The 11,126-nt window shown below is 39.3% G+C and overlaps 1 protein-coding gene across 2 annotated transcripts in view; it reads left to right on the top strand.

Annotated features, from left to right (window-relative positions):
• Positions 1 to 753: 753 nt before the first annotated feature.
• ZC3H12C (zinc finger CCCH-type containing 12C) overlaps positions 754 to 11,126 on the top strand; it is a 74,477-nt gene continuing 64,104 nt past the window's right edge. The window contains exon 1 of one of the 2 annotated variants that reach the window (XM_045556650.1): positions 754 to 815. In XM_045556650.1, coding sequence (XP_045412606.1) covers positions 792 to 815 — 24 coding nt within the window. In that variant the 5' untranslated portion in view covers positions 754 to 791. Of the gene's footprint in view, positions 816 to 959; positions 1,027 to 11,126 lie in introns of those variants that run through there. The other variant, XM_045556651.1, reaches the window with a different exon arrangement.

The raw sequence follows: 11,126 nt of genomic DNA, 5'->3' as shown, positions 1-11,126 counted from the left end.
TTCCAACAAGGCCAGTTTCCTTGCTGAAAGAAGTCCTTGCTGAAGAAATCCCAACAGCTTCATTTGTTTAAATTCTCTTATTGGGCTTGCTAATAATAATGCAGGGTGTGGTTTTTCCTTATTACGGAATATTGATAATAAGTAAATAAGCACGGGAAAGCTGCCCTAAGAAGGCGGCCCGTCGATGACCTTGCCCGCCCAGGGCACCGTCCGCGTTACTGCTGGGTGGAGAAGGGGTTGCTGAGCTGAGAGGCGCCGTCCTGGACAGGGCTGGGGAGCGGCGAGGGGAGGTCGGGACCCGGGGTTGGGCAGGGGAAGGGAATGGGCGCGAAGGGAGGAGGCGCGGGAACCTCGGCGGCTGGGTCGAGCCCGTCAGGTTCCAGCAGCTCCCCTCACCCCTCTCCACGCCTCCCGGGTTTTCCCCTTGACTCGGGGTTTCCTGTTTCAGTTCTCGGCGATCTCCAGCAGCAGGTGCTGGTTTGCCAACCTCGGCTCCAGAGGCGGCGAAGGAGGAGAAGGGAAAGAGGGAAGGGGAGGAGGCGGCGGCGCGGCGGCGGCGGCTGCAGCGGCGGCGGCAGGCGGGCGAGGAGCGAGGCGGCGGGCGGCAGAGCCGGGTTCGCTCTCGCCCGCGAAGCAGCGGCGCGCCCGGCCGGGCGGGCGGGCGGCCGGCATGGGGGAGCCTCCCGCTCGCCCCGCGCCCTAGCGGCGGCCGCGGCGGCCCAGGGCTGAGGCGACAGGCGGCCGCCTGCCGGAGGGCCCCGGGGCTGCCCCGGCGTCCGGGGCATGTTGTGATGGCTGCTGAGAAGAGAATGCAAGTAGGTTGAGCAACAGCTCCGCGTGCGCGCGCGTGTGGGGTGTGAGTTGTGCAAGCCGGGGGAGGGGGCTCCGGGCCGCGGCCCGCGGGGAGGGCGCGCGGGCGGGCGCGGCTCGGCGCGGGGAGGGCCGAAGTGGCCGCTGTCGCCGCGGGCCCCGCCGCCCGCTCGCCCCTTCCGCGAGGGGTTGGCCATGCCAGGTAGCGGCCCCCAGGTTTGTCCTCGGGAAGTGGGTGGGGGGCGCCGACGGCGGCGACAGTGGTCTGAGGGAGCGGGGCGTGAGGGAGCGGGGGCCGCGGGGCCGCGCCGAGCGCCAGGCTGAGGGGCCGGGGCCGGGCGGCCGCGCCGGGGGATCTCCAGGCCCAGGCGGGTCGGGCTCCGGAGGTCGAGTCGCCGAGCTCCCGCCACTCAGGTGGGGCCGAGCGGAGAGCCCGGCGCATCCTCCCCGCGGGGATATCGGGCGAGGTGAGGCCGGTCTCCCCGGCCCCGCGGCCTAGGGCACCGGTCCTCTCCCGCCCGCCCGGGGGCACGGCCGCCGAACATGGAGGCGGGCTCGGGCGCCCGCGGTGGAAACGGACCCCCAGCTCTGCTCCTGCGACGCAGACCCTCGCGCGCTCGCCGGTAAGGGAGCATCGGACATCTCGGACCCAGCCCCAGCCATTCGCTTTTATTATCCATCCACCACCCCCCAGGCCGGTCTTAACGAAAGCCCCTCACCCCGTCCTCGTCCCTTTTTCAGCCCTCACCCTCAGGCTCCATCCAGCCCAATTCCCTATCACACGCTGCGTTCATTTTAGCTCAGCTAGTTCACATTTTTGACTCCCTACAAAGAGCAGTTACGAATACAACTTGAAGAAATAAATCCCGCTTTTCTTTACTAAACGGTCTCATTTTCACCCCTTAAAGTCCTTCACAACAGCCTCAGCATCCAAGTACTGATTACTCTAACTGGGTTTCTTGCCATCTGGTTATCGGTTAACAATCCCGGTTTGTGCTCTGTGTTTTGTGATAAAGAGATGCAATACGAATCCAAATCTAAGGAAAGTTTTCCTATTGGTTGCAAGACTGTGCTGGAGTATCCCAGGCCCATCAGGCACTTATTGATTCAGATTTTTTTTTTTTTAATCATCTTAGAATAGCTGCAGAAATACTTGTACATTCGGAAAGTATTGTATATTTGGAAATTTGGGAAAGTTCTGTTCTTCACTTATTTCCTCATTGAGTTTTTCATTTTTTGATGCATATTATAAACAGAAAGCAGGGGATATGCCATAAACAAATTTTTTTTTTTTACTTTCCAAGAACCACAAGTAGTCACCAATACAGTTTGTTATATATTTTTGTCTTAATATATTTAGGATTTAGAGGGTATGACCTCTGTTCATTTAATCCCATACATACACAATTAATTTTAGTAGCAATTTCTTAATTTTAGTGTTCTCTGGTGTTTGCATATATGATAGTTGCACCAAACATTTGTAAAATTAATCTTACTGTGACAAGCCCAGGAATATGCCTATTTCAGATTTGCCCTTTGTTCACCTGTTCTAACTTAGCATGCTTATTTTGTTACTTATATCTGTCTACCTGAAGGTACCATTAAAATATCAGAATAGTCTATTGATATGTATCCATAACTCAAAACATTCGAATATTTTTACTTGAAAGGATGGGTTTTGCTTTCAAAGTAAAAAATTACAATTCAACTTCTAGCATCTGGTCATCATAAAAGCACTGAAACATAACCAAAGTAAAATGAACTTTTAAATAAAACAACAGCAAAGCGACCAGTATTATTTAACCTCTGTTTAATAAGGAAAGTCTAATGGAACTATTTTAGTATAATGGGAAATATTAAAGGATAGGAAACACACACTTGGAATGTTTCTGTGCTGATGGGAGTTTTTATTAGTCACTTCCTTTTACTAAATTCTTGTTTTAATTACCAGACTAATAAAAATATCCTTTTATATTACAGGCTTCTCTGGAGCTCTGTTTTCATGGGTTACATCTGCAAAATTGGACCCCAAGTGGTTAATAGAAATTGTGGCTTTAAACATTTTTCTTATTCTACAAGTGGGTTACCTTGCCTTCATTCTAGCAGACCACCATGGTTTCTACATTAATTTTATTTACTCTAACAAATATAAAAGTGCTGTTGTCATTTTATACCTTTTTAGTATTTTTCATTGCTTTTTTACGTAAACTCTGAAGAATTCTTTCATTCTGATTTGTTAGCATTTTTAAACAAAGTATTAGGGAATTTTTTATCTTTTTAACGTTGGAATGTAGAATTATAAACTAATCTGCAGTTGTTGCTCATTTGAAACTTGTATACTTCTATTCTCTCAGCAAATAATTATTAGTATCAATCTAGGTGCTTTGTAAGGCCCCTGATCTCTAAAAGTATAGATTATGAACAGATAGAACTTAATGCTAAGTGGAATGTACTAAGTGCAGTGAGCAAAGAACTTAAGGTACTTGGGGAAGGCCTCAAAGGTACGATTTAAGTCAGTAGACCTGGTTGGGAGTCATTTCCAAATGAGTACAATGAATCAAGGAACTGTGGCAGGAAAGCCGGGAGTGGGTGGTCCAGTGTCTGGAGCATGCAGCAGATGATAGTAGTGGGTGATTAAGGTGGCAAGTACAGTTTTGGAGTATAGTTTTTATTAGAAAAAGAAATATTAAGTAAATAAGATGGTCTTAAGTGCTAATATGCCTCATGGGCCTGCAACATCAAAATTCTCATGCCTTTACAAAGTTAAAAAGTTAAGATTCACCAAAACATATTATAATCATTACCACTGTTTCACAAGTAACACTTCAGGAAAATGGTGAACAATTGAAAAAAAACAACTTCATAGGATTATTGTGCATATTAAATGGCTGGCACTTAGTAATTTTTGTCATCTGGTAACATAAAGATAACTTTCAGATCTGTGATGTGGAGAGATCAATTGTCTACCATTGCTTTGATTTTTATTGCTGACATAATATAGCTATTATGTGTGGACACTGATGTGCCAGACACTGTGCAAAGTCCACTACAAGCATTATCTCATTTAACCCTTGAACACCTTTATGCATTGCTTCTATTATCCTCATTCTATAGATGTGGAAACTGACACACAGAAAGTTAAGTAACTCTGTGTGCCCAGAGTCACACAGCTAATAAGTTGCAGAAGGGAGTTTGGGCCCAGACAGCCTGAATTTACAACCCACGCGCTTAACCACTGAGCAGTTCTGCCTCCCTGTGATTCTATTTTTAGTTTGTTCTCTAAAAAGTATGTTATCATGTATGGTGGTATGTTGACACAACATTTTTTTTCAGTCACTAGCTCAATGGCTTTGACATATATCATTTAAATATTGAGATGCTAGATAATTTGCATCATGGGTATGTAAGATGATAAGTATATTAGCCTTTTCTCTACAGAGTACCCCACTAATAGAACAACACAGAAATCTAGGCTGGCCAGATAAATTGAAGGCAAGGACCATGTCTTTTCACCAGATTGCTTAGGTCTAGTAAGGAGACAAAGGAAAAGACAGTTTCAGTCCAGCATGATAAATGATGTAACAGCAGTGTAGTTCATAAAAAGGAGCACTTTTCAGTGAAAACCTCAAAGGTTTTTATTGATTTTACAACTCTTTTCTCTGACTATAGAAATGTATTTATTATGGGAAAACTTAGAAAATGTAAGGAAGTATAAAGAATTTTTTAAACACCTATGTTCCTATAACCCAGATATAACTAATTTAACATTATGGCAAATTTCTCTCTGTTTAATTTTTCTTCACATCATCAGAAGATTATTTGACTTTCTTTTAAAAATAGAGATTAATAGCCCCTACAGTATAGTATGCATGGTTTTATATAACACTGACAGTCATTCTTATGCCCAGTGAACTTGTCTAAAGCAAAGACCATAAGGAAATGTGTGAACATTCAAAGTATTCTGCTTTTAAGATAACTATCAAATCCCTAGGGGTAGATATGGAATAAGTAGAAAAATCACAAGGTCTTCCTGCTTGCCTGAAACATTTCACCCTGTCCTCCCTCACCTTTTGCCTGGCTCACACCTCTTTATTCAGGCCTCTGCTTAGATAACATTTGGTTTACTCCATTATGGTTTGAGAACAAGTGCTCTACATGCATTAATGCCTTTAATGCCGAATACATGCTTGTGAAGAAGTATTTCAGTACCTCTTTTTTTGGATGAGGAAACTGAACCATAATGTGGCTAAATAACTTGCTTGAGGTCCCACAATTAATAATGGCAGAGTGAGGGTTCCAATTTAGCCAGGCTAAGACCCTGTTAAAACAAATACAGTCCTGAGCCTAATAACAAAGTTTTGATCATAAGTAGTCCCATAATATTATAATGGAGCTGAAAAATTCCTATTGCCTAGTGACCTCTTGGCTGTTAAAATGTTATGGAACAATGTGTTACATGTTCTTGGGGATGCTAGTGTAAACAAACCTACTGTGCTGCCAGTCGTATAAAGATATGTTTATATATTACTATACTAGACTTTTTATTGTTATTTTAGAATATATTCCTTCTACTTATTAAAAAAATAAAGTTAACTGTAAAATAGCCTCAGCCAGGTCCTTCAGGAGGTATTCCAGAAGAAGGCATTATTGTTACCATAGGAGATGACAGCTCCATGCCTGTTATTGCCCCTAAAGACCTTCCAGTGGGACAAGATGTGGAGGTGGAAGACAGTGATGTGGATGATCCTGACTTTGTATAGGCCTAGACTAATGTGTGTTTGTGTCTTCATTTTTAACCAAGAAAGCTTGAAAAGTAAAGAAAAACATTTAAAAATAGAAAAAAGCTTACAGAATAAGGATGTGAAGAAAGAAAATATTTGTGTATAGCTATACAATGTGTTTATACTTTAAGTGTTATTCAAAAGCGTCAAGAAGTTTTTAAAAAGTAAAAAGTTCATAAGGTAAAAAGGTTACAGTAAGCTAAGGTTAATTTATTGAAGAAAGAAATTTTTTTTTTATAAATTCATTGGAGCCTAAGTGTATGGTGTTTATTAAGTCTATAGTAGTATACAGTGATGTCCTAGGCCTTCACATTCATTCACCACTCACTCACTGATTAACGCAGAGCAGCTAACAGTTCTACAAGCTCCATTCATGGTAAGTCCCCTATACAGGTGTACCATGTTTTACCTTTATACCACATTTTTACCGTACCTTTTGTATGTTTAGATATGTTTCGATCATAACACAAATGCAAATACTTAAACACAAATGCTTACCATTGTTTTATAATTGCCTGCAGTATTCAGAACAGTAACATGCTGTACAGTTTGTAGCCTAGGAGCAATATGCTATACCATATAGCCTAGGTATGTAGTAGGCTCCACTGTCTAGGTTTGTGTAAGTACACTCTATGATGTTCGCACAAAGACAAAATCGCCTAAGGATGCGTTTCTCAGAACATATCTCTGTTGTTAAGTGATGCTTGACTGTATTAAGGTCTCTGTAACCTATTACATGTTAATAGATTCATCAGTTGTGGGGTTTAAACAATATAATGAAATCATCTTTTGGGGGAGTTTCCTTCTAAAATCCAGAGCAAGGACTTAACTCTCTGCAATTCTGTGAAGGCTGAGAGAGGTGATAGGCTACAGGACAAAGGTTTGAAATTAGCAGAAGCTGGTTAATGAGGTTTAAGGAAAGAAGCCATCTTCATAACATAAACGTGCAAAGTGAAACAGCAAGCTATGCAGAAGATCTAGCTAAGATAATTGATGGATGTGGCTACGCTAAACAACAGAGTTTCAATGGAGACATAACAGCCTTAATATTGGACGAAGATGTCATCTAAGACTTTCATAGCCAGAGTGCAGAGAACAGTGCCTGGCTTTAGTGCTTCAAAGGACAAGCTGACTCTCCTCTCTTAAGGGCTAATGCAGCTGGTGACTTTAAGTTAAAACTCATGTACCATTCCCAAAATCCTAAGGCCCTTAAGAATTATGTTAAATCTACTCTCTCTATGTTCTATAAATGGAACAACAAAGTCTGGATGATAGCACATGTGTTTACAGCATGTTTTACTGAATATTTTAAGCCCATTATTAGGACCCACTGCTCAGAAAAAAAGATTCCTTTCAAAATATTACTGCTCAATGACAATGCACCACTAAGAGCTCTGATGGAGATGTACAAGGAGATTAATGTGATTTTTCTTGCCTGCTAACACAGGTAAGATGTTCTGCAGCCCATGGATCAAGAAGTAATTTTGACTTTCAGATCTTATTATAATATTTAAGAAATAATTTCATAAGACTATAGCTGGCATAGACAGTGATTTTTCTGATGGAGCTGAGCAAAGTGTATTGAAAACCTTCTGGAAAGCTTTCACCATTCTGGATGTCATTAAGAACATTTTTATTCGTGGGAGAAGATAAAAATATCAACATTAACACGTGTTTGGGAGAAGTTGATTCTAGTCTTCATGGATCATTTGGAGGGCTTCAAGACTTCAGTTGAAGAAGTCACTGCAGATGTGTCAGACATAACCAGAGAACTAGAATTAGAAGTGGAGCCTGAAGATGTAACTGAATTGCTACAATCTCATGATAAAACTTGAAAGGATGAGGAGTTGCTTTTTATGGATGAGCAAAGAGAGTGGTTTCTTGAGATGAAATCTACTGCTGGTGAAGATGCTGTGCTCTTTGAAATGTCAACAAAGGATTTAGAATGCTCCATAAACTTAGTTGTTAAAGCAACAGCAGGGTTTGAGAGGATTGACTTCAATTTTGAAAGTTTTGTGGGTAAAAATGCTATCAAACAGGATCCCGTGTTACAGAGAAATCATTCATGAAAGGAAGAGTCAATCAGTGTGGCAAACTTCATTGTCTTATTTTAAGAAATTGCCACAGGCACCCCAACATTCAGCAACCACCACCCTGATGAGTCTTTAAAGAACATAATTAACCTCTTTTACCTCTCTTTGCAGAGGATATTATAAAAGTGAATTTTCCAAAAAGTCTTTCAGGAGAAAAACATTTTAACCATTTTAAATGGAAGAATTTATGCATGTGTATATTTTTCTTCCTTCGAATAATATGTAGCCTATGATTTCACTTATATTGAATGTTAATAGCACCTAATATTTATTGGGCACTAGCTCTATGCCAGGTACAGTATTAAGAACTTTACTTACGTTTAATTTAGTTTTACAACTCTATAAAGTATATACTGTTTTGCCTGTCTTCCAGGTGATGGAACTGATGCCTAGAGATGTTAAGTAACTTGGCCCAGGTTACTGAGATTTCTAATTTATCCTAAACTCAGTAGCAATACTTGTTATGCAGTTTGTTTGTTTTAGATGGGGTGGGCAGCAGGAATCAATTATTTATTTTGATTCATAACAGTGATTTAGAGTCTTATCTCCTTTGTGTTAACTGTTCCTTACTGACATTGTCACTCCCTCCTTCTAATTTACTGGAGATACCTGCCATAGACTGGATGACAGCATGCTAACATTATATCTGAAAATAAAAGTTTTTAAACAGTGATTAAAAGCCCATAGGATGCTTAGATAGTCTAGACTGAATAACTGAAATGTTGCACAGTGTGGCAAGAGCAGTTTGGGCCTCTGCAATCAGGTAGCCCTGGGTTTGAATCCCAGCTCTGCCATTTCCTTGCTGTGACCCTAGGCAAGACTCTCAATTTCTCATCCATCAAACACTGTCTACTTTGCAGAGCTGTTTTTACTGATTCAAGATAATGAATGTAAAAGTGCTTGACACCTAGAAGAAATTCAGTATTAGGAAATTATTAGCAGTATGCATTGATGATTTGATTTGACTGAGGTTTTATCTGTTTTTCTCCTTATTCTCTGGCTCTTGGTTGTGTTCTGAGTAATTAGAATTGCCAGATATAAAATTTCGACAAAATGTAGTGTAATTGCTTTTAATATGTCAGGTTATATCTTAGGAGGTTTTTTAAAGGGTTTTCAAATCTATTACTTCATGTCTTTTAGGGTGAAGCTAAAATTAGTTTTTGTTCTTTGTTCTTAGTCATCTGTACTCATTTCTTATTCAAAATTATGTGGGCTTAATTTTATCCCTATTCTGTGATTTAATCTATTTCAAATCTTGGCTTTTACTTTGTAATTTATTTTTATTGTATACTTACAGAGGATAGTTTTCCCAAATAATTGAGACTGCCTCCTCATTGTTGACTTACACTTTTAAAAAAATCTTTATGTCATCATTTTCTTTGATGGCCCCTTTGAGTTGGTGATCTTATATATTACTTCTAGAATTTTGCTGTAATTTTAAATGACTAGTATAGATCTAAAAGCCTTAAAATGTTCAATAAATGATCTATTTTCTGGTTTTGCTTAGAAAAAGTACCTTAAGTAAATTAAAAATAATGGGCATAAAATATGTGAAAATAAAATTAGTAATATCATGCATAGAAAATACTTTTAAATAAAAGTAGTCTGTTACTTTAACTACTTCAATTTGTCTGTAAAATTAAATTTTGACTTTAATATTTTAACATTTTATCACACATTTGTAAAATACAGAAAAAGTATAAAATGATAGTGAAAATCATCTATAATTCTCACCTAGAGATAATTTAAAATATTTGCATCCTTGTTTTCATTTTAAAAATCTTTTAATAAATATAAATACATCCTTTTAAAAAAGTAGATGCATGTATAGTTTTGTTTCTTGCTTTTTATTCAATGTAGCATAAGAGTTTTCTTGTCATTAAATACCCTAAGAGATTATTTTTGTTAGCTGAATGGCATTCAACATATTCAAGTACTACAGTTTAATTAAGTTTATATTATTGAGTATTTAGATTATGACCAGTTTTTTAAATTGTAATAACAGTGTGATACAGTCTGCATATATAGGTTCATGTGTACATTAATCAATATATTTTTAACAAATTTATAGATGTGATCATGCAACTTGCACTCTAGAAAAGTTGCACCAATTTATATTTTGATCATCAATTTATGAGTGTCCATTTCTCTGCACCCATTCCTGTTTCCCCACAGAACCTATTTTGTTAATTTTACAGACAAGAATGAGCATAATATGCTAAGATGCTCATTTCATAGAGTCTGGGTTTGTGTTCCTATTGTGACACTTACGGGTTATATATGTGATCTTGGGCAAGTTTCTTATTAATTTCCCTTAGCCTCAGTTTCTTTGTCTATAAAATGTTGATAATAATATCTATTATCATGGTAATATCATGTATTATCATAGTTATTGTTGGGGAGATTATCTGGCAATGTATATTGAAGCACTTAAGTCCTCGAGAAATGTTAGCTATCATTATTTATTATGAATGTGATTAATCCTTGTTATATACTATATGCCTGGTAGTGGGTGATATAAAAGAAATTCTTTTGTATATAATCATCTGTCTACTGAACTCTTTTATGTACTATCAGATAAATTGTAGTACCTAGTTCCAACACTTTTTCAGTTGAGTCTCTTGATTTTCAGAATCTATTATAATGACCTTATTATATCAGGGACTTTTCAATATTTCAGTTATACCCTTTTTTCTTGTCTTACTGCATTGGCTGAAATCAAAGAACACTTGATTAATAGAAGGGATTTAGGCTATTTATGATTTTAATGGGACTTTCTCTTTGGTATTTTATTTTTTAATTTTCCAGTGGGTGTTGTTTTCTAACACAGGTATTCCTTGCTTGTACATACATGTTCTGAAAATGTCTTAACAGTTAAATGTGAGAAACTTAAAAATAGATTTACATGTTACATGGGATTCCCTTAAATTATTAAATCCCTAAGTATCTTTTTTTTTTTTTTTTTTTTTTTTTTTTTTTTTTTTTTTTGAGACAGAGTCTCACTTTGTTACCCGGGCTAGAGTGAGTGCCGTGGCATCAGCCTAGCTCACAGCAACCTCAAACTCCTGGGCTTAAGCGATCCTACTGCCTCAGCCTCCCGAGTAGCTGGGACTACAGGCATGAGCCACCATGCCCGGCTAATTTTTTTGTATATATATTTTTAGTTGGCCAGATAATTTCTTTCTATTTTTAGTAGAGACGGGGTCTCACTCTTGCTCAGGCTGGTCTCGAACTCCTGACCTCGAGCGATCCACCCGCCTCGGCCTCCCAGAGCTAGGATTACAGGCGTGAGCCACCGCGCCCGGCCCCTAAGTATCTTTTAAGAAACATCTTCAACATGTATTTTTAGTATTTAAGACATGGTCACTTCTCATTTAATTGAACATACAGTCAATCAGCTTAAATTCAGTAAGGTTGAAAGTTTACTAATTTTAACCCACTA

This window comes from Lemur catta, chromosome 7 (genome assembly GCF_020740605.2).
Source record: "Lemur catta isolate mLemCat1 chromosome 7, mLemCat1.pri, whole genome shotgun sequence".
Classification (NCBI taxonomy): domain Eukaryota; kingdom Metazoa; phylum Chordata; class Mammalia; order Primates; family Lemuridae; genus Lemur; species Lemur catta.
Note: the sequence above shows the minus strand (reverse complement) of the source record. Positions and strands in the feature narration are given on the sequence as shown.